The sequence below is a fragment of the Erythranthe guttata genome, chromosome 3 (genome assembly GCF_056151865.1).
Source record: "Erythranthe guttata isolate IM_541 chromosome 3, IM_541, whole genome shotgun sequence".
NCBI lineage: Eukaryota > Viridiplantae > Streptophyta > Magnoliopsida > Lamiales > Phrymaceae > Erythranthe > Erythranthe guttata.
This window is the reverse complement of record NC_142535.1, coordinates 18,144,160-18,166,138: the sequence shown is the minus strand read 5'-3', so window position 1 is coordinate 18,166,138 and position 21,979 is coordinate 18,144,160. Positions and strand designations below refer to the sequence as shown.

The 21,979-nt window shown below is 37.4% G+C and overlaps 8 protein-coding genes across 10 annotated transcripts; 1 reads left to right on the top strand and 7 right to left on the bottom strand.

The window, feature by feature from the left end:
• Positions 1-383: 383 nt before the first annotated feature.
• Positions 384-5,568, bottom strand: LOC105974388 (Ikzf5 (DUF668)). Of its 2 annotated transcripts, XM_088815899.1 has the most exons (13): positions 5,173-5,387; positions 4,892-4,962; positions 4,098-4,615; positions 3,663-3,988; positions 3,469-3,561; positions 3,289-3,379; positions 3,055-3,148; positions 2,738-2,835; positions 2,550-2,619; positions 2,346-2,440; positions 2,106-2,222; positions 1,931-2,007; positions 384-1,189 (listed from the first exon to the last, which is right to left on the bottom strand). In XM_088815899.1, the coding sequence occupies exons 3-13, from the start codon at positions 4,413-4,415 to the stop codon at positions 619-621; spliced, it is 1,950 nt and encodes a 649-aa protein (XP_088672025.1). In that variant the 5' UTR covers positions 4,416-4,615; positions 4,892-4,962; positions 5,173-5,387; the 3' UTR covers positions 384-618. The 2 variants fall into 2 exon arrangements, with proteins under 2 accessions (XP_088672025.1, XP_012854935.2); XM_012999481.2 differs by lacking the exon at positions 4,892-4,962 and having other exon boundaries at positions 5,173-5,568.
• A 581-nt stretch (positions 5,569-6,149) lies between these two features.
• LOC105974486 (protein-tyrosine-phosphatase PTP1) lies at positions 6,150-8,126 on the bottom strand. Its single transcript, XM_012999595.2, has 8 exons — positions 7,880-8,126; positions 7,531-7,624; positions 7,351-7,433; positions 7,134-7,268; positions 6,830-6,964; positions 6,576-6,724; positions 6,360-6,501; positions 6,150-6,245 (listed from the first exon to the last, which is right to left on the bottom strand). The coding sequence occupies exons 1-8, from the start codon at positions 8,078-8,080 to the stop codon at positions 6,168-6,170; spliced, it is 1,017 nt and encodes a 338-aa protein (XP_012855049.2). The 5' UTR covers positions 8,081-8,126; the 3' UTR covers positions 6,150-6,167.
• Positions 8,127-8,239: 113 nt separating this feature from the next.
• Positions 8,240-11,735, top strand: LOC105974427 (uncharacterized). 2 transcript variants are annotated; one of them, XM_012999527.2, is made up of 3 exons: positions 8,240-10,438; positions 10,978-11,100; positions 11,665-11,735. In XM_012999527.2, the coding sequence occupies exon 1, from the start codon at positions 8,293-8,295 to the stop codon at positions 10,381-10,383; it is 2,091 nt and encodes a 696-aa protein (XP_012854981.2). In that variant the 5' UTR covers positions 8,240-8,292; the 3' UTR covers positions 10,384-10,438; positions 10,978-11,100; positions 11,665-11,735. The 2 variants fall into 2 exon arrangements, with proteins under 2 accessions (XP_012854981.2, XP_088672017.1); XM_088815891.1 differs by having other exon boundaries at positions 11,268-11,688.
• Positions 11,736-12,803: 1,068 nt separating this feature from the next.
• On the bottom strand, positions 12,804-14,700 carry LOC105974203 (protein DETOXIFICATION 54). The gene is made up of 3 exons (XM_088815890.1): positions 14,520-14,700; positions 13,554-14,420; positions 12,804-13,478 (listed from the first exon to the last, which is right to left on the bottom strand). The coding sequence occupies exons 1-3, from the start codon at positions 14,571-14,573 to the stop codon at positions 12,918-12,920; spliced, it is 1,482 nt and encodes a 493-aa protein (XP_088672016.1). The 5' UTR covers positions 14,574-14,700; the 3' UTR covers positions 12,804-12,917.
• Positions 14,701-14,752: 52 nt separating this feature from the next.
• LOC105974204 (F-box/kelch-repeat protein At3g23880) lies at positions 14,753-16,157 on the bottom strand. Its single transcript, XM_012999269.2, has one exon. It carries the CDS (start codon positions 16,052-16,054, stop codon positions 14,879-14,881), a length of 1,176 nt encoding a protein of 391 aa, XP_012854723.2. The 5' UTR covers positions 16,055-16,157; the 3' UTR covers positions 14,753-14,878.
• A 162-nt stretch (positions 16,158-16,319) lies between these two features.
• Positions 16,320-17,837, bottom strand: LOC105974407 (putative F-box protein At2g02030). The gene has a single exon (XM_012999505.2). It carries the CDS (start codon positions 17,699-17,701, stop codon positions 16,529-16,531), a length of 1,173 nt encoding a protein of 390 aa, XP_012854959.2. The 5' UTR covers positions 17,702-17,837; the 3' UTR covers positions 16,320-16,528.
• A 132-nt stretch (positions 17,838-17,969) lies between these two features.
• Positions 17,970-19,673, bottom strand: LOC105974408 (F-box protein At3g07870). The gene is made up of 2 exons (XM_012999507.2): positions 18,181-19,673; positions 17,970-18,142 (listed from the first exon to the last, which is right to left on the bottom strand). The coding sequence occupies exon 1, from the start codon at positions 19,449-19,451 to the stop codon at positions 18,285-18,287; it is 1,167 nt and encodes a 388-aa protein (XP_012854961.2). The 5' UTR covers positions 19,452-19,673; the 3' UTR covers positions 17,970-18,142; positions 18,181-18,284.
• A 686-nt stretch (positions 19,674-20,359) lies between these two features.
• Positions 20,360-21,823, bottom strand: LOC105974406 (F-box protein CPR1). Its single transcript, XM_012999504.2, has one exon. The coding sequence runs from the start codon at positions 21,727-21,729 to the stop codon at positions 20,524-20,526; it is 1,206 nt and encodes a 401-aa protein (XP_012854958.2). The 5' UTR covers positions 21,730-21,823; the 3' UTR covers positions 20,360-20,523.
• Between the last annotated feature and the right edge of the window lie 156 nt (positions 21,824-21,979).

The following is a 21,979-nucleotide window of genomic DNA, read 5'->3' as shown; positions in this document are numbered from 1 at the left end:
CCTCTTGTTTGGATAATTACAACCACCCCTCAACTCCTCAAATTTAGTGGAATCTTCGAGATTATATGAAATAGTATCACTTTTGTACCCGTTTTATCCCATTCAAACTCTACATTATGAAGCAAGATGATCATAATATGTGATTTTTAGCTTGTATATATCAGTTTGCAGTGCATCGGAAATTGTATTTTTACACAAAACGAGTACAAACTAGAGCACATTCCACGGAATCTAGATGATTATGTTAAATTTGGCACCATAAGGGTGGAGGTGTAAGAAAAAATCATAGTTGAGAGGGGTAGATGTAATTATCCAAACAAGAGGGGGTTTTTGTAATTTGATCATACCTCAGGGGGGTGTTTGTAATTTACCCTATGTAAAAATTCATAAAAGCAGAATAGATCTCACTAAAAGTAAATATACTTCTTTTCTGTACAGATACCCGATGAAAATAGCACCCGACGAGCACTCCTCCGCACCCCATTTTCGTAATTTCACAGAAAAACGAACAAAAAATATATAAAAAAAAAACAGTATACACAAAGATTAAAACTCTTTACAGCGCAAACTTGCTAAAACGGGCCAGGCACCAGAAAAAAAAAAATTCAGACACTCTCGTCATTGAATCGCGTCGACTCGATCAATGACATCCAACGCTTTGACCCGATCGATCTCGAAGTCAATGGACGGAAGAGAAAAAAGCGTCCTTCTAATAGGGAAAGGATCGTCCTCCCTCTTGCTGCTATGCTCACTCGTCGGTGAGTGACTGCTGCTCTTGCTGAGCCTGTTGTGCTTGCATAACCTGGCTGTCGTCGTATCGAACTCCTGGCTCTTGCTCCTGCCAGGTGTCAGTTTCCGTTTGCTGACTTCTAGAAGCATCTCACGGTCCTCGACCGACAGTGTGGAAGGTGGAGAGTTTTGCTTGTGGCTTGACAGATGGAATGTCTTCTGATTGGGCGATCTGATCGGGGATTTTACGGGCGATCTGATCCCTCCGTTTGCAGCCCTAGATTGGGTGATGAGATGGTGAAGCCACACCACTAAATCGAGAATGTGGGCTTCGGTTTTCTCCTTGTCCGCGTGGTGAAGAGTTTCGATACGGAGCAAATCGGTTTGACCGGAGAGTTTACGGTTCATATCCGACCCGGTATTCGCCCATTCTCCAACCCAACCGAATCCATGGTGGGCCCTGTTTTAAATTACAACACATAGTCAAGGTGTGCGCGAGTATTTAGGAAAAAATAAATATTCGACAGGCAGGGTGGAAAATCGGACAGATCGGATCATAATTAACACTTGCCGAAAAAATTCTTTTTTTTTTTTGGAAATGGAAAACTAATTCCAATCCCATTCCAAAAAAAAAAAATTCAAAAAAATCGAAAAAAAACGGAATAAAAAAACTTAGTTCCAAAATCAGAAATTTTTGGATTGGATCGGATAGGTGGAATTAAAAAATTCCAATTTTTTTAGTCACCTATAATACAAAATGCAAAATAATATTGATTTTTAAGTGTAATTTTTTGGAAATTAAAATCGGATCGGAAAATGGAATCTAATATGTATTCCCAATTCCTCCCAAAAAAATCAGAAAAATCGGAAATTGGAAATCGGAACTTTCAGAATAAAAAAAAAAGTTATTCCAAAACCGGAATTTTAATATTGATATTACAAGTGTAATTTTCGGAAAATAATCGGAATTTTCGGATATTAAAATTGGAATCTAATTTGTATGACAATCAGTTAAAAAGAATCGGAGAAATCGAAAATTGGAAATCAGAACTTTCGCAATGAGTAAAAAAAAAATTATTATTCCAAAATCGGAAATTTTTAGATCGGAATCGGTGCAATTCGGTATTTCTATTCCAATTTCCACCCTACCGACAAGTGCGAGAAATCACGAAAGGGCAATTAAAGAGAAGATTTTTTATACTTAGTTGTATTGGTGGCCATCGGGACCAGCCACTGCAGTGTTTTCTCCATTTCTGCCTTGATTTGCGGAACAGTAAACTGCCGAATAAATAAATATATATATCAGACGAATTCGTATAACTGACTAATTAAGAACCGAATTAATAATTTTCTTTGAAAAAAAAAATAATAAATACCTCTTCATTGAGATGAAAAGATTGTAATTTGTTCCGAAGAGCTGATTTTAGACACGGTGGCAGTCCTTGGTAAAGAGAATCTCTTGTACTTGGTGGAACGGAGCTCGATCTCGTCACCTGATTAACAAAACATCGATTAACGTTCAGTTATTTTAATTAATCAACGACTAATCATATCAACTAAACGAGCCATTAGTGTATGGATAAATTCATCTACAAAATACGGATAATAAAACTCACAAGTGTATCAATCTGCGTGATGATATTTGCGTAATGAAGCGCAAGTCCGGCAGATCCCAACTTCTGATGGTTGTTTTTCACCGGCTTGTTTTCATCTTTAACAATAATTATCAACATTAAAAAAATAATAAAAATAATAATACAATTATTTTTGTCATAGTTGTTGAACCACGTGTCGAGTTTCGAAGCGTATGAATTAATTACCACTGCTACCAAATGCTGAATGGATCTCCAAATGTAGAAAGTGAACAATGTCGACAAGCTTCTCCATCACCTTAACATAATTTAAAATATACGATCAACTTATATATATACATATATATATATATAATTTAAAAAAATAAAAAAAAAGCTGCTTTACTCAAATAGAAGACGAAGTGTAGAATTGCTACCTCTTCCAAGATTTTAGACCACAACGACTTCTTTTTTAAGCTTTTCACGTGTTTCTTTTGACTCTTCAGTTCCGCTCGTAAAATCGAAAGGCTGTCTCCTTCACCAAAAAAATTGAAAATAAAAAATAATATATATTCATACTATATAACTACCAACATAGTAGACGTCATCAAAAGTGCGTACAATTTATTAGGCATGTGTGCAGATTTCACACAGTTTTGCATCATCCGTAGATAAAATAAGTTTAAATATATAGTTTCCGAAAAACTTAAATTAAAATTAAAATACGAAATAAATTAGAGCGTAAACTAATTACCTCTCTGCGCAGCAGTGGAATTATCGTCTTCTTGAGCTTTTCGTCTACAGTCCTGTTCGAATCTGTCCAGTGCATGCATTTCATGGTATAGTTCCTGCAACCTAAACATATTAAATATCCTTTTTTTTATAAACGAGTAATTTTTCAATCGAATATATTCAGCAATTTCTACATCTAATGATGAACTACGATATAAAAAAATAAGCAAAGGGAAACAAACTCGAGATAACTTACAGCAGTGAAATGAACCAAAACCATCAGTTGCTCTATCTCGGTTTCCGCTTCTGCTTTTAATTGTTTGTGAGGTGTGAGTTCCGTTTCCAACCTGAATTTGTCGAAGTGTTGACTAAATATTATTTTGAAAATTTAATCAATGTATAAAAAATTGACAAAAAAGACAATATTCGCAATTACTTCTCAAAATAACGGTCCAAGTTGTGCCACTGAGGATCCTTACACCGATTCCCAAATCGAATAACTTCACCCAAAAATACTTTCAATTCATCCCTGATACATATATAGATAGTTAGATACGTTAATTCTTAATTTCTTTAATATGTAAGAAGCATATGATAAAAATGTGAAACACGTGTTAAATTTTCCAAGACCTTTTGTCAGAAGCAGCAATTCTTAAGAGTTCATCAATATCCGTCGATATCAATCTTTGAACACCTTCCGAAAGAAGCACCACCTCCTTTAAATTTTGAATATTCTCGTCTGAAAGGGAGTGCATTAAATTGGCACCTTTAACAACCGTATTCGCCACTTCAAAAGCCAAAATCGATATTTTGAGTCCTTTTGTAGCTATCCCAGATGCAAAACCACCACTAAGATTCAAATTAGTCATGCTGCTACCAAGTGTATCCAATACATCTACGGCTTTTCCGAGGCTAACTGTACCCGCTCGGCCTAAAAGCGAACTCACTTCCGAAACCTGCCAAAATTAAATAAAGACTCCATTTATTTTTATAAAGACTCCATTTTTTGAATAAAGACTCCATTTTTTTTTTTATAGACTCCATTTTTTAAAATTAGGAAGATACCTTTGCAATTGCAACTTGCTTTGATCTTGCTGATCTAGATTTATCAGATAAGGCCCTGGATAATCGAGGTATTCCATCATTAATGTCGATATCCGAGTTTGTACCGTAAGAAACGGAAGTCAACTCCGGGAACGAGAATGGTTCTCTAGGATGTTTATCGGAAGTAGCTTCTGTTGCTGGAATATTCTCTTCTCGGGTGTTCAGTCCACGAGGCTGATAAACTAATCCAGGTCCGTAAGTGAAGTGTCCGTTGACACCTGGCAGTGCACCGGCCAATGCAGAGTCATCGGTTGACCTTCTCGAGCAAAGTCCCCCCATTGTAGACTTGTAGTGACAGCAATTCTATTCGGCACTAATCATCTGATTCAATCCCCAGATTTATAACATCAACAGATACTTCCCGAGCAGAAAAAAAACCCGCAAACCACTAATCGAAACCGGATACTTAAAAAACGGAAATCTGATTCAAGTTCAATTCTGAATCTCACACCAACTGTATACGTGTGGCAAAGCTGAAACTGCAAATCAAGAAATGAAGCTAAGCTACATAAGTCAATTGTCAATGCACAAACTTAATAGCAGCAACGAATAAGTACAGCTTCGAAACAAGAAACGGAATAACCGAGTAATAATTAGACTAAAAGAAAAGTCAAACAAATGACAACACAAAAGAAGACTCCAAGCCCACAAGAACAGTTTACTAACATTAACAAATGAAAAATCAAAACCCCCAATCCCTAATACAAATTTGAGGATAAAAACATCAAATTCAACTTCAAGAATAAAAAACCCACTTTTCCAAGAAGGTAAAGACAACAGCTTGGATCTAAGATAAGAGAGAAAGATCCTCGCCCACGTCTCTTTTCTATTACACAAGGGGGCAAAAATTCATTACACACAGATTAAAATACTGTATCTAATCTATAATAATGAGTAGACAAAAATTAGCAGATTGGGTCTGGCAAATGATAATCAAAGATTCAAGAAAGTACAAAAGGGGGGGCAGTAGTCTTTTTTTTTTTTTTTTTTTTTTTCTGTGTCTCAATCTTTCAAAAGGGACTTGCTTGCTTCTTACACTGTTTCACCACTTGAAGTTATCTAGGCGGTGTAGTAATAAGTGGTGATTGGTTTTCTGCTACAAAACGGAAAAAATGAATCAGAAATCAAAGTTTCAAGAACTAGGTCGGGGAGTAGGGAAGCCACTCCCTCTCCTCTCTCTCTCAATCTCTCTCTCTCTCTATATCTCTCGTCTTCTCTCTCTTCTTTTTCTGGTCAAAACCCCAACTGTGTAAAAAAAACAAAAAGGGCCTCTTGAATAGTAATTATGGTAACCTTTTGGAGTCAAGATTGTACAGCTAATTCATGTCACATTTTTTAGCTAATTTACCACTGTGATTTTTGGTCTGTTGTCAATTTGTTAGAAAATTGAGGATAAACGATAAGCTTAAATTAGGATATTATTTTATTATATTTTATAAAAACTGATTTTATTTATTTTATAATAAACTATTAAAAAAAACTTAATTATCCTAATGTAGTTTGAAATTTGAGGTGTTATTAACCTTAACCAGACTTGAATTAATTTGTGGGAAGAGAAACATACGTCATAAAAGTGAAGGAAAAAATAATAATATAATCCTCAAGGCCCCATAACAATAATAATAATAATATAAAAATACAAAAAGAACATAGGAAAAATATTCAAAAAAAAAGAATATATATATTAATATTAGCCGTTCTTCCCACTCCTTGTGAACAAACTATTTAATTCAAATTGAATATTAATAATAATAATTAGAAGAATAAGATATATAGTTTTCTCAGTTGAGAGAACTATGGGTCCAAGACCAGGTCAACTCAGCTATTTTTCCAGTCAAGAGAATAATATATATACTTTTTAATTTTTTTTATAATCAAAATAGGAGTTATGATTAATACTTAGCAATCAAAGAAAAAATCATTGATCAATTTGATTGGTGGTCAATAGAAGCTTATAGTCACTCAAATACATAACAATGATTCTCTCTCTCTCTCTCTCTCTCTCTCTCTCTCTCTCTCTCTCTCTCTCTCTCATACATGAGCTTTGCTATCTGATAAGAGGTTTTGTAGTTCATCAGCAATGGCATTATGGCAGAACTGATATTGCTCCTGTAAAATAAGCAGACCACACACACATATATATAAATATATATATACATATTCAGCAAAATATTCAATAATCAAAATTCTAGCAATTTGTAATTTTCATAAATAAAATATTACCAGTGTCTGAACCATTCCGAGTCGCTGTGACCTAAATACGGTTACGGTATTAACAAGATCCAAAGCACTCATATCTCCGTTAAGAACTCTTTGGATTGTATTGTGTATCAAACAGTATGTTCCAGTTCTTCCAATACCAGCACTGATAAACCAAATATATGTCAGAATATATAATAAATAAATATAAAATCGACAAATCCCATAATTTCGACAAACCTGCAATGCACAACGACTGGACCAAGACAGTGTGGGCCCGCAGATAGTCGTTTGAAGATTTCACGAACTGCAACAGTGTCTTTTGGAACTCCATAGTCCGGCCATTCTGGATACTGAATGTGCAAAACCGAACATGGTGCCTCGTTTGACTGCAAAACGAGACATGCATAATATGTGTAACACACTTTTATTTGTAATAAATTGAAAAATCGCTGATCAAGAATTTAATTTTATAAGAAGATAATTTGGCTCACCCCCTTGTTTTTCACTTCTAAGCATCGCAAGATTAACGAAGTTTCCGTAGATTGTATCCACTTGACACTGATGCGTATATTACCAAACTCTCTAGCTCCGTCCTCTGCTTGGAAGTAATCTCCACATTTCACTGTCTGAAATTTAGTTTCATTACGGACATATTAAGTAACAAAATGTCGAACCAATTTACATAGGAAAGGGCAATGTAATTTTTGGTCAACCTTAACAGAAGTTAAGATTCACAAAAATAGGCAAAAGATCGTAAATTACACGCTAAAGAAATCACGAAATTGTATTGCTTACGTGGTTATTCTCAACCAATCGGGTGAGCATAACAATGGCAGGGCAGTGATATTGCATCACCATTTCCCAGAAATCTTCTGCAGTGTGCGGCAGTGGACCTTGAGTTGCGATAAATTGTGAAACGCCCTCAGAAGCCTACAATAAAAAAGTAATCAGTTTTCGAACAAACAGAAGATTAGCTCATTAATTTCTCGAAATAAGGAATTAAAAACACGACCTTAACAAAGCTTGCATTAATATATCCAGTGGACGAAGATCTGTAATCCTTGTGCTGATTCAAAATAACCCGGTTATTGTCATCTGAAACACAAATGAAGTTATTATTGAAAAACAAAAACTGTTATTTCGGAAAGATGATTCAATTTTAAATAAACGAAGGAACATATGAATCGCATACACGGTACAACATTATTGTAACGATTCTTGCTGGAGTTGACACTGTCAAGGGCAACGGTGCAACTACTCCTAGCGTAGAAAGCTTTCATTTTGTCCTGTAATAACGAAATTCGACTCTCTACATTACGAAAACGAAGCAAATAGTGCGTAATATTTCAACTCAACCATGTTTGCAAGCTTAATTTAAGTGCAATATAATCATCTTCATAATTTGGATTATCTCCATCAAATTTTCAATTTACAAGTTTCAAGTTTCATCACTCACTAGCTAGAAAAGCAAAATGCAGACAGAAATTAAATGCACTACTATCAAATTAGAAAACAAATCTGCAACAAATTTCGGAAAATACCTCTAAGATTTGAAACTCATGGTGAATCGATTGCGGAGAGCTTAATTTTTGCTGGAAGAATTTGAGAGCTTCGGAGCAGCTGCGTAGCTGATCCTCCGACAGGACGCGCCGCTGAGTGGTGGTGACGGCGGAAAAACCGGAGTTTTTGGCCGCCGTCGTAGAAGCTAATGCGGCAGCGGTGGTAGAAAAGGATCTCGTCATCTCCGATCTCGTAGATCTCACTCAGTCATTGAATTATTATTATTATTACTATTTTAAATAATTATTAATTGTTTTTATATACTATTATTAAATAAATTTGTTTCTATGAAGCATATATAATATATATATATATATATATATATATATATATATATATATATATATATATCGATTTGTAAGTCCACTTCGCAAAACCCTACCAAAACCCTGCCATGAATTTTCTCTACCGCTCCCACTGCTCGCACCTCCGCCGCAGCCATTTCCGCCACCAGCACATTCGATCTCTGTACGACGGCGTATTCACCCTACAATGCCCCCGAGACCGCGGCCTCGACCACGCGGTGGAGCGTGAGAAGCACCTCAGAGCGCTCCTCAATCTGAAAAACCTAATCATTTCCGAGCCATCGAAATCAGTCCCACTTACCTTAATCACCCAAGCAAACGAAACCATAGGGTTCCCGTTTCGGCCAATCGAGTTCATCCGGAAATACCCTTCGATTTTTGAAGATTTTCATCCTGCCACCCTCAATATCCAACCACACATTAAAATCACCCCCGAAACCGTTTCTCTGAGCTCCGAGGAAGATTTGCTCTACCAGAGCACTACTTACAAGCAAGAAACCGCGAACCGCCTTTTGAAGCTGTTGATGATTAGTAGGATTAATAAAATTCCGATCTTATTGTTGGATCAGTTGAAGTGGGAGCTAGGTTTGCCGCAAGGATTCGAGAAGGTCTTAGTCCCCGAATTTCCGGACTATTTTCGAGTGATTAGTAGTAATAATTTGGGTGAAATCGGGAAGGAGCTTGAGTTGGTTTGCTGGTGTGACGAATTTGCAGTTCCGAGTATGGAGAACAATAAGACAAAGGATGGAAAGATTCAGTTTCCTTTGGAGTACTCAAAAGGGTTTGAGATGGATAAGAAGTACAAGAAGTGGGTTGACGAGTGGCAAAAGTTGCCGTATTTGTCGCCTTATGAGAATGCGACGAATTTAGCTGTGAAAACCGATGAGTCCGATAAGTGGGTTGTAGCAGTTTTGCATGAGCTTCTTAGTCTTTTTGTAGGGAAGAAGGCAGAGAGGGAGACATTGCTTTCTTTGGGTGAGTTTTTCGGGTTGAGATCGAGGTTTAAGCGTGCGTTTTTGCAACATCCGGGTATTTTCTATGTGTCGAGCAAGAATCGGACACATACGGTAGTTCTGAGGGAGGGCTATAAGAGGGGGATGTTGATTGAGAGGCATCCTTTGATGGATATGAGATTTAAGTACGTTAAATTGATGAATGTTGAAAAGAAGGATGAGGAGAAATCGAAAAGCAGCACAAAGGCAAAGAGTGGTGTTGATGTGAAGAGTAGTAGTCAAGGAGAGGAATTGGATGGCGCTGATGTGGAGGAAGATAGTGACGAATCTGAAATTTATGACTCGTCCGATGAAGAAGATGAGAGTGACGATTGCAATGAGGTCTCAGAGGGTGAAAAAAACATGACCAAAAAAAGGAGATTTGGAGCGAATGATGCAAATGTTGAAGAGAATAATACTAGGAAAAACGTGGAGAAGAGGACAAATGGAAGAAACAATGACGAAAAAGTGCATGGAAATTCGACAAGGTTTTCTAGGAGAACTAATGATGGGGGTGGTGAAAATGTGGCAAGGAGAACTAATGGAAGAAGAAGCAATGATGTGGATGAAAGTTCTACGAGGTTTTCAAAGAGAACAAATGATCGGGGTAGTGAAAATGTGGCAAGAAGGACTGATGGTTATGAAAGTTCTAGAAAGTTCTCGAGAAGAACAAATGATGGGGGTGGTGAAAATGTGGCAAGAAGGACTGATGGTTATGAAAGTTCTAGAAAATTCTCGAGAAGAACAAATGACGGGGGTGGTGAAAATGTGGCAAGGAGGACTGATGGTTATGAAAGTTCTAGAAAGTTCTCGAGAAGACCAAATGACGGGGGTGGGGAAAATGTGGGAAGGAGGACATTTGGAAGAAGAAGCACCGGGTTTAATGAAAATTCCACGAGGTTTTCAGATAGAAGAAACGATCGAGGTAGTGAAAATGTGTCGAGGTGGACAAATGGAAGAAGTAGTGATGGTTATGACAGTTCTAGAAAGTTCTTGAGGAGAACAAACACTCGGGACATGCCGAAGACACCTAAAAACCCGACACAGAAATTAGATTTTGAAGATAGGAATACGAGAAGAAGTCTTGGAATGAGGACAAATGGAAGAAGCAAAGCAGAGATTGAGTACAAACTTTCTAGAAGAACAGATGTTGGGGGTGGTGAAAAGAAATCAGAAAGGGCCTTGTAGTGGAAATTCAGTCTCCTCAGCAAGCAAATTCATCGATTAGGGTTTGTTCTATTGCGTAAGTTCGTGTTGGCAATCATATAGAGTAATCTTGTCAGTTAACGTGAAACATCTTTTGATGTTACTTATTGCTTAGTTAAAATCATCTACGTGCATTGTAGTATTAAGTCGGATCCAGTGGCTATTATGATCTATGTCTTGAGAATCTACGATATTGGTTTCTCCATTGGTTTTTGTTCTGCCTAAGAATATGCTCGATTTTGAATCTTTGAATATTTGATGCTATTGCTCTAATCAAGGACTATATGAAACGAGTTTGAATGAAACGATAAACGGTGGTCTTTGTCTGTAATAGTGCCCTTCTTGGTTGATTTATTTAGAATGTCAAGAAATGGACGTACATTTGTTTTTTCTTTTGCTGTATGAATCGAAATGGTACTGTACGAATTCAAAATTGCAATTAACTGCTTCGTTTACTCTGCCCCCAAATCCACATCCATTATATTCTTGTCAACCTGGAAATTATTATATGAAATCGAATGTCGCAAACTAGATAAATTGAAGTCTAAAGTGTCGTTTCTTTTTTCACTTTGACAGGCTCTACTTCCGACACCCTCAAGTGACGGTTAATGGAGAACAAATTAGCATAAAGGCAAACATCGAGCAATTTGCTGAAGGATCTGTGTTTTTGGATCTTGATCGTGTTTTTCAACTTTACAAGTAAGTATTTTCTGAATCGTGTTTGTTGACTTGCAAGTAAAGAATTGGTTGAGGAAAGTCCGTAAAAATTTCCGTGATTCGAAAATTGAATTCTTGTTTATATTTATCGTCACATGATGCTTTTTTGGCATAATATTAAACTGCAAAGTTGTATGTATTGTTGACAGAAGCTAGTGTGTAGAAGGTGATGAAAAAAGTAGAAGCGCTTATGCGGAAAGGCATAGATCACGGAACAAAACAACTTTTCGGGAATCATTAAACAAACTTATTTGATTTGCTCTTCTTCTTTCTCTATCTAGTCATCTTCTTTGCTGTCCAAATTGCCTCTGCCTTAACCACTCTTTTCACTGGAATCAAACTCAATGAGCATTTGTGACATTGTTTATTTTGCTTTCTTTTAGATTTATGAAAGCAAAGAAAAAGATAGACAAGACTACATAATTCTTGGGAGTTTCTGATTAATTAATTTTCCGATGTGGGATCAATCTCAGCATGTCAATAAAGTAGAAGATGCATTTATTTAATCTTTGATTTCTAATTATTCAATGTTATTGGATTTCTCAGTTTTGGGATATTCCCTATTCTATAGTCTATATTGCCACTGACGGCTCAATTTATCTGCTTCCTTCCGCTTATTCCGATTCGAAAATCCCGATTCTTGATTTTATTTTAATTTCTAAGAGAAATTCCAAAAAAAAAAATTATCAATATTATTACCTATGTTAAATTATAGGTGAATGAAAAAATAAATCTTTTTTTTTTTTTAAATTTTGCTTATTTCAGGTGTTTGTAGTTGAACAAAAGATTCGATTTGAGGGCAATGTGGTCTAATATTGTGGGCCCCACCAAAAACTCAATTTATTCTGTAAAAACTGGACACTTGTCTTTACATAATCCCCCTTTCTCCACGAACAGACAAAATAGTGTAAATTGGACAAGTCTACTTCATATATAAGCACTCACATTCTTAAAAAAATTTAAGGTTAATACACTTTACACCCCTAATATTATATCATTTGTAACACCTACCCTCTTTAGCACAATTTAATTTTATTTTAGATTTTAATACCTTCAAATTTTCTTTTTTATTGGACGGAATAATTAAAAGAATAATTAAATTAAACAACTAAAAATATCTATTGAAAAATACAATATTTTAAAATTTAAAAATATTATTTTGCGTTGGGTATAAATCTAATTGTTGTTGGACCAATTAATCGGATACATTTATATTGATAAATTTTAAGAAATAAATACATAACTAATAGTAATCTTAAATGTTTAAATTTATTTTAGTTTATTAATTTCTTAAAATATATTTTTTATTTATTGTTATACAATATATGTTACTTCCTAATTCTTTTTGAATAATTTAATTTTAGTTACTTTTCATTTTTATATGATCCAATAAATATTAGAATGTTATGATTATTGTGTTTTAAATTTTAAAATACTCTCGTTCCGTTCCAAAATAATTGTCGTTTTAGATTGTTGCGCACATATTAAGAAAATTAATAAATATGCGTGGATTTTAGGATAATACATATAATAGGACTAAAATACCCATGTAATTAATTATATCTCAGTTAATTAAGAGTAATAACTAATAAGGGTATAGTTGAGAAAAGAGTAATTAATGCATTATTGGAATTTAAAGTGACAGATAATATGAAACAATAAAAACTCCCCAATGCGACAGTTAATTTGGAACGGAGGGAGTAGAATAGTTGATGTTGTTGAGGGGGGAAAATGATACTAGGGGCTAAGTGTTACATTGGCCATACTTCAGGGGTGCAAAGTGTATTTACCCCTATATTTTATTTATTTATTATTTTTAATGAATCTTTTGATTGAGCCAATAGCCCATTTGTATCTTCACCATCACTATTACACTTGATCCCCATTTCCAAGCCTGTTAATTTAGTGGCTTTAACAGCTTCACCTTCCCAATCCGTACAACACAACACAGCATACAATATCGAGCCAGCACACGCAGCTTGAGCCGAAAGCAAGCCGAGCCACAGCCCACTGAACCCAAACCCGAGCCAGAAAGCCAAGCCTAATGCCACGGGCGTGCCCACAAAGTAAAACGACCCGAGATTAATACGGGCCGCCCAAACAGGTCTGGCCGTGGCCCGTAAAATACCGCAGCCCGTTGTCTGCGGGCAGTTTCCGAGCTCGCACAGCCCGATTATCGGTAAAACCAAAGAAACGAGAGATTTAAGCATTTCGTCTTTAGTGAATAACTCACCCCATTTTTCCCTAAATATCACTGTCCAAATTATGTTAATGAATCCAACTCCAAATGCACATATCAAAGCCACTAATGCAGCTAACTTTGCCTTGTATGGCTTCCCACCACCTAGCTCATTTCCCACCTGTAAAACATGATCAATTTTCAAGAATCTTGAAAAATAACTAAAAAGATACGAGGTGTGAAATTACGATATTACCCTTGCGGAAACACAGCCGGCCAACGCCATCGGGACGGTGTACATAAGACCAGTCGTCTGAATCACAATTCCGGTGGCGGCCAAAGCGAGCTTCGGATTAGGCAGATAACCAGCCATCACAGTCACAATCTCGTACCACCACCACTCCAAGCATATTCCCGCGCAGCTAGCCACCGCCATCTCAACCAGGGGCCAAAACCCCCCACCACAGACAACACCACCACCCCACTTCCATCCCCAGCCCCGCCTCCCATAAACACACACATACCCCATCAAAAGCACCAGCATATGTAAATTCGTCAACACGGAAGCCATCGCCACCCCCTTCACTCCCGCCCCCATGAGCACATAATTCAACGGCACGTGAAAAACCACCGCCACAAAAGTGCACCACATTTGAGGCTTGGTCACACCTTGCGACCTCAAATAAACCCTCAACGGCTGCAACAAAGTGTTGATCAAGAGATCGGGGAGCGAATATAGACAATAAATCGCAGCCGTTGATGTGATCTCTTTATCCTGGCCCAAGAAGAGCATGATCGGTTCCAGATTGATCCAGAGAAGAGCGATGGGTACCGTTGCTACCGAGAGAATAAAGATCATGCGGCGGAGAGAGAGGGAGAGTAGGTCAAAGTTCTTGCTACCATGGGCTTGGCTGCAGACTGGCTCGAGCCCCGATGCGAGACCTACTAGAACAGAGTAGCCGGTGATGTTTGTGAACCCGATTGAGAGGGCCCCACCTGCTAGCTCTAGGCTTCCGAGCCTGCCCAAGAAAACAACCGAAACGACCGCTCTAATGTAGACGAGGATATTCATTGCTGTTATAGGGAAGGCCATCGACCATAGCGCTTTCAATTCATCCACCACCTTCGAATTTTCAAGAAATTGAATTTTTTTTTTAATAAAATAACATAAAAGACGACGATGAGAAGAAGAAAACTACAAAGGGATATCATAATTAGTTACCTGGGACGAGGAAGGTGATTTATGCGAGTAAAAGTCCGGGCCTTTTTCAGACATCGCAACCCTGAGAAATCGGTTATTGCACTAGTGGTACTATGTATAAGTACTATATATATGCACAACTAAATGTATATGATTAAGAATGTTTGGGCAGTGTCTATGGCAAGAATTCTTTAACAATAATTTTCTTTTAGAGGCCTACAAAGTGTACCGTTGATCAATAAAGAAAGTTTCACTTTATAAAAGCCAGAAAAAAAAATTCGATTACTGAAAACGACAATTACATCCTCGTACGGTCCAAACACTACAATGATTAAAATCCGATTACTGAAAACGCAATTACATGTCTGAAACAAACGACGTCAGAGTAATCTTACGTTCTCCATCGGGAAGCAACTTTTGAGTGAAAGAAAGCTCGAGGTATGAAGCATAGCTGTCACATTAATTAAATTGTCATTATCATCCTCGTACGGTCCAAACACATCGATCCGTGTAGTAGCTTTAGTCTTGTGGGAGTAGTGTACCATGTACAGCTCAAACCATGCCATCAATATGTCGCCGTTCTTGAAAACTTTGATCGGACAAACAAAGTTCGGTAATTCAAAATTACCACGAAGAAACTCGGGAGATTTTCTGACTACAAAACCCCTTGTCCAAGATTTCTCATCTCCATATTCCTTCATTAACCATATAACAATTTCATGTTCACATGTGTTATCACACACACATAAATACCCCCCTAAAGCTACTAGGCGAAACTCCGTACAGTTTTCGCTTCTTCCCATTAGGGGAGGAGGAGAAAACGTGCTAAAGATTTCCGTCTCGAGATTGAAGCAAGAAATCAATTTGAAGCCCTTCTGCAGATCTGTAACCAGCCAGTGAAGACTTCCATTAATAAACACCGCAGTCGAAAAACAATCGTGCTCCAACATGGCGCAAGGGGCAATGCTTCTCCATATTCCCGTTCCAATAGTGTGAACGTGACAAACGCATTTCATAATCCTCACCACGTCCATCGTATCGGGATGACGAATACACTCTTGTAAAACCCTAACCACCTTATACCGGCCGGTCATTTTGCAAATGCCAAATCCGTAAGTTACTAGTACGGAAAAAGAATTGAAGATCCCGGCATACGGAAGCTGGATATACTCGCGGGTGATCGGATTGCATACGTAAAGATTATTGCAGTTAATTATCGACCTCAAAAAAAGCAAACCATCAGCCGAACCCTCTAGTTGAGAGGATTCCATGAATTTATTACTGCGGAATTCGGTGACCGGAATGTAGTGACGGTTGTGGTGGTCGTGATCGAGTTCATCTACAAATTCGAAAATTTTAAAGTACCTGGAGATTCTGCATGTAACTACTCCCGACGATGATTTAGAAAGATGAGAATCGGCGAATGCGCGAGTCTGGATAAGATTCCGCCATGTTTTGCAAACACTTTTGCACGTTACAATGGTTCGAATCGGAAGTCTTGATACAATTTCGATGATGATTTCGGGTGGTAGATATCTGAAGAAATCTATGTTCATTTTCAGATTATTAATTAAGTTAATTTATTTTTCTCAGTAGGTAATTAAGTATATATATAGGCATGTTTAGAAACTCTTGAGTTTTCTTTAATTACCTTATTCCCAATGTAATGAATCTGCATATTCAAGAAGGAGATGCATGCATGAACCGGAAGATTAAAACTATCTCGTACATGCATCAGTAAGAAGAAATTAATGCCAAATTAAATTGAAATTAGTAACTATCTTGTTGAAGTTACATTTAATGTAAGTGCATCAAGATTAAAAAAATTAATAAAAACAACATTGTATATATGTTACATTAATAGAAGTATAGAACCATGATTACAGATCTAATTAGCCCATAACGCTCAAATCCTGGCCCTCCAAATCTTTTATATCAACCAATGAAGATTACAATGTTGATGATACATTTAATGAGACTATATTTCATCGGAAAAACACACGATTACATACCGGATATACACACAACCATCAGAATGGTCTTACGTTCTCGATCGGGAAACTAGTTTCGAGTGAAAGAAAGCTCGAGCTGTGAAGCAATGCCTTCAAGCCACCGATATCTTCATACACTCCAAGCATATAAACTGGTGTCGTAGTTTTCGTCTTGTTCGAGTAGTAGAAAATGTACAAGTCCGACAAAACCATCAAAATATCACCATCTTTGAAAACTTTGATAGGATAAACAATTTCACAACTTCCACCATAACCACGGAGAAAATCGGAGTCGGATTTTCTGACGACGAAATCCTTCGTCCAAGATTTCCCATCCCCGCATTCCTTCATCAACCACATAACAATTTCGTTGTCCGACGTATTATCACACAGACACAAGTAATCCCCCAAAGCCACCAGCTCCAGTCCCCCAAGACATCTTTCCCTTCCCGAACAAGACGGAGGAGCAGAAAACGTGCTGAAAATTTCCGTCTCGAGATCGAAGCAAGAAATCAAATTGGAGCCCTCGAAATCCGTTACCAGCCAATAAAGACTTCCATTAACAAATGCCCCGACCGAATAACAATTGCTTCGGAACGGGGCGCCAGGCGCAATTCTTCTCCATGTTCCTGTTCCAAGAGTGTACACGTGGCAAACACAATTGGTAACTTTCAGCAATTTAAATGTATGAGGATCACAGATACACTCATGGACAATTCTAACCACCTTGTACTGGCCAGTAATTTTGCTAACCCCAAATCCGGAATTTACTAATGTAGGAAGTGAATAAACAACCTCGTAATTTGGAAGCTGGATGAACTCACGAGTGATTGGATTGCATATGTGAAGAGCCGAGGGTTCAGATTCAACTGCGCCCAAAAAAAGCAAACCTTTAGCAGAACTTTGTAATTCAAAGGATTCAATGCGATTATCGCAGTTGAATTCCGTGACCGGATTGTAGTGAAGCTCGTGGCTTTCGAGATCGAGTTCATCGACAAATTCGTAAATTTCCAAGTACCTGGAGAATCCGCTTGTGATAACGATCCCGGAGGCTGATTTAGAGAGATGTGAATCGGCGAATTCGCGAGTTTGGATAAGATTTCGCCATGATTTGCAGACGAGTTTGCATCTGATAATGGTTCGAATCGGAAGTCTTGATAGCGTATCGATTGTTATCTCTGGTGGAAGATTTCTGAAGAAATCTAGGTTCATTTTGGGGACGACGACGAGGCGTTGAAGAAAACGGCGTCGTTTGGCGAATATAAAAATTCGTTAATTAGAAATTGGATCCCGAAATTGATTTTAGGTCCAAACATAAACTTGATTTCCAATTTTTTTTAATCGGAAATAATTATATATTATTGTAAATTTCATATTGTAGGTGAATAAAAGGATAAATTTTTCAAATTCTGTCGATTCTGATCTGAAAATTTTCAATTTTACGAACAAATCCGTTCTAAAACAAACTCATTGCCATATCTAAACAATACTATTACACACACATAAATCCTATTCATTACACATAAAATACGAAAACATGATAAAATATGTACAAAAATCACTCGGAGTGGACTCGACTAATGATAAAATATGTACAAAAATCACTCGGACTAGACTCGACTAATGATAAAATATGTACAAAAATCACTCGGACTGGACTCGATTAATGATAAAATATGTACAAGAATCACTCGAACTAGACTCGACTAATGATAATATATGTACAATAATCACTCGAACTGGATTCGACCAATGATAAAATATGTACAAAAATCACTACAAATTAATTAAATAATCAAAACTTATTAACTTTCTCTATTGAAAACATTCTAAGAGATTGAAAATTAGGCACATAATGAATGGCCTCAATGCTACTTGGTTCTATTGGCTGATCCATATCAACTTCTTTAGCAACTTCACTTTTAATGCAGCAATAAAGCATAAAGAAATTCCCCCACACAATCAAAATATTACCATCTTTGAAAACTTTGAGAGCATGAACTATTTGATATGATGGGCCAGAAAGTTCTGGAATCTTCTTGATGGAATATTCCCTACACCAAGATTCCTCCACTCCATATTCCTTCATCACCCAAATCTCAATCTCAAAGTTTGAAGTATTATCACACAAACACAAACAACCCTTCAAAACTCCCAAGCTCCCTAGAAGCTTCCTCCTAGGTCTAAAAGGAGGAGGGATCGGACGGAACTCCTCGTTTTCGAGATCGAAACTCGAGATCAAATCGTGGGCCGCCTCCAAATCTTGTATTAACCAATGAAGACGTCCCTCGAAAAATAATCCGATCGAACGGCTATCGTACGCGAAGGGGGCCCCACCGATAGTCCTCCACCCAGTTTTTCCGAGAGTGTAAACTTGGGTTTCGGAATAAGGGACTCTTACGCAAGAACGGTTTCTTGGATGAAGCTCACGCTCGTGGAATATTCTCACAACCTTGTACTCTTGACTTATTAATGATACACCGAATCCATGCGTGACAACGCTTGGATATCGAACGAGCCCTTTTGGACTAGGGAGTTGGAAATACTCGCGTGTGAGAGGGTTGCATATATACAAGGTTTCGTGCTTGTAGTTGACGTCACGAACGAGAAGAAACCCGTGTACGGATCCATCTACGACGATATTCGAATCGGAGAAAATACTTAGATTCTTGAGATTGAATTTCAACATAGTATCACGGGGGAGACTATGGTGATCATACTTGTCATCGAAATGAACGATTTTGAAGAAATTCTTGAAAATCTCGGTTTGGTGGACCACTAGGCTCGGGATTGACAAGGCAAAATGGAACGAAGCAAAGTAGGGTTCGTTTATCAATTCGAGCCACTTCTTGCAAACGGATTTACATTGGATGATTTTTTTTGGAGGGAGTCTTGCAAGAATCTCTATTATTATATGAGGTGGGAGATTGATTATCAAGAAGAACAACCCTTTATTCCTCATTCTTTTAATTTGGATAACTGGATTATTCTAAGTTAGTAGTTTTATAAAGAAAGATTCTTGTGGTTTTAGCAAATTCTTACACGGCACTTATTTTTCAGACAAGGAAAGGAGGAAATGTAAAACACACACTCACACGTACAGTGGGTGTAGTGATTATGAAAAGATAATTGCGTTTACTACATGTTCTCTAGTGGTTGATTATGACATATCATCAAGCTTAAAATATCAGAATTACTTTACTAATTGTATTTTCTGTCATGAAGGGGGTGAATTGTATATATAGACAATCTATGGGGGTAAAATTACAAAATACTCATAGTTGAAGTGGCAAAGTGAAGTAATTCTTGCCTAAGCACTCTCAGTTGTTTTTTCTTTGTGGGCAACATCTATGACTTCTTGCACGTCTTTTCTTGAACAAGAAATTGCTCCAAAGAACAAGATATTGCTCCAAAAAATAAAATTAACAAGTGAATAAAGACTATATATAAATTTAGGATAAATATAGCCACCCCTGAAGTAAGGTCAAATTATGAAAATCCCCTCCTTGTGTGGTAATTTACAACCACCCCTTAATTATGAATTTTTTTACAAGTTCACTCCTTCAAGGTTGAATTTACTGGAATCTTCTTGATTATGTGCAATATTCTCCAATTTGTATCCGTTTTATCCCATTCGAGCTCCACATTTTGGAACAAGATGACCACAACGATGTATCTCTTGACTTGTAAATATCAAATTGTGATGCGTCATAAACTGCATTTTTGTACAAAACGAGTACAAACTAGTATATAATATATTCCCCGAAATCTAGAAAATTATGTTGAATTCGAGTCAAAGGGTTTTGGGGGAAAAACACAAGCAAAAAACTTGCGTAGTTATCGTTGCTGCAAGATACGCGTAAGTAGACATGAGGGAATAGAAAGATATCATTAATTATTCTTTCAACGATCTTCCAAAAAAGTTTTGATAATTAATATTCGAACATAGATACCAATGCTCTTTTTCAGCAGCACAAAACACGATCGACACGAACTAAAATACGATTATAGATAGATATTCTAAAAAGACAACATCAGAACGGGTAGGCGAATGAAGAGAACGAGGTTACATCCTCTGCCGGGAAACTTTTCTCGAGAGAAAGGAAGCTCGGCGTAAAAGGCATTGCATACATGGGAGTCAAACCATCAAACCTTCCAAACGCATCCATTCGTTTAGTAGTTTTGGTCTCGTTTGAGTAGTAGAACATTTTCAAGTCCTGCCACGTCACTAACACGTCGCCATTCTCGAAAACTTTGATAGGAATAACAAGTTCAGCATATTGACCATAAGCACAAACAAAATCGGGGCTTTTTCGGATAACGAACTCCTTCGTCCAAGAACGTTCGTCCCCGTATTCCTTCATCAACCAGAAAGCAACTTCTTCCTGATACGCGCTGTCACTTACGCACAAGTAATCCCCCAAAGCTACCAGCACCTGAAGACCTGTTTCCCTGTCGGTAAGTAGTGAAGGAAGCGAAAACGTGCTAAATGTTTCCTCCTCGAGATCAAAGCACAAAATCGAATACGAGCCCTTGAAATCCTCTACAAACCAGTGAAGACTCCCATTAAGAAACGCACCAATCGAATAATCCTTGTTCCCCATCAAGCCGCAAGGTTCGATTTTTCTCCATTTCCGAGTTCCGAGAGTGTAAACGTGGCAAATCGACTTCGTAATCCTCCGCACTTCGTTTGTACTGCTATGGCGAAGACACTTCTGAACAATCCTAACAACCTTATACTCACCACTCACTTCGCTCACCCCAAATCCATAACTGACTAATCCATCAAAATAATGGTGATTGTGCATCCCCTTATTCTGAATATCGATATAATCGCGATTAATTGGATTGCTAATGTAGAGATCGTGGTATTTAGATACATCTGGGTGCAGAAGAAGCAAGCCATTAACAGAACCTTTGATAACTGCGGGGCTGATCGAATTCGCGCAATCCAATTCAGTGACGGGTTTGTACTCACCTTTGAGATCGAGTTCATCCCCAAATTCGAAAACTTTGTACTCGTAGAATTCGTAGCAAGTAATGAGCCCTGGCACCGATTTCGAAAGATGCGAATCGACGAATTCGCGAGTCTGGAGCAGATATTGCGACGATTTACAGACGCATTTGCAGATTGCGATGCTTCGAATTGGAAGCCTTGATAGAATTTCGATGATGATCTCCGATGGCAGATTTTTGAAGAATTCTGGGTTCATTTTGGGGGTTTTTTCGGAGGGTTTCATAACGTATATTAGGGTTTCGAGCAGACGTATATACTATATATAGTGTGAAGAATGATAACCCTAGTTCGAGGGAATCGCGTTAACCATTGATACAAACGCACAAGAAGAACGACGTCGTCCTTTTTGGCACAATTGAAATATGAATATTTAAGCTCCATCAAATTCAATTCCAAATTTCCAATTGTGGAATCACTTTTTTATTTTTATTTTATTATTATTATTTTATTTTATTTATAATTTAAGAAAATTT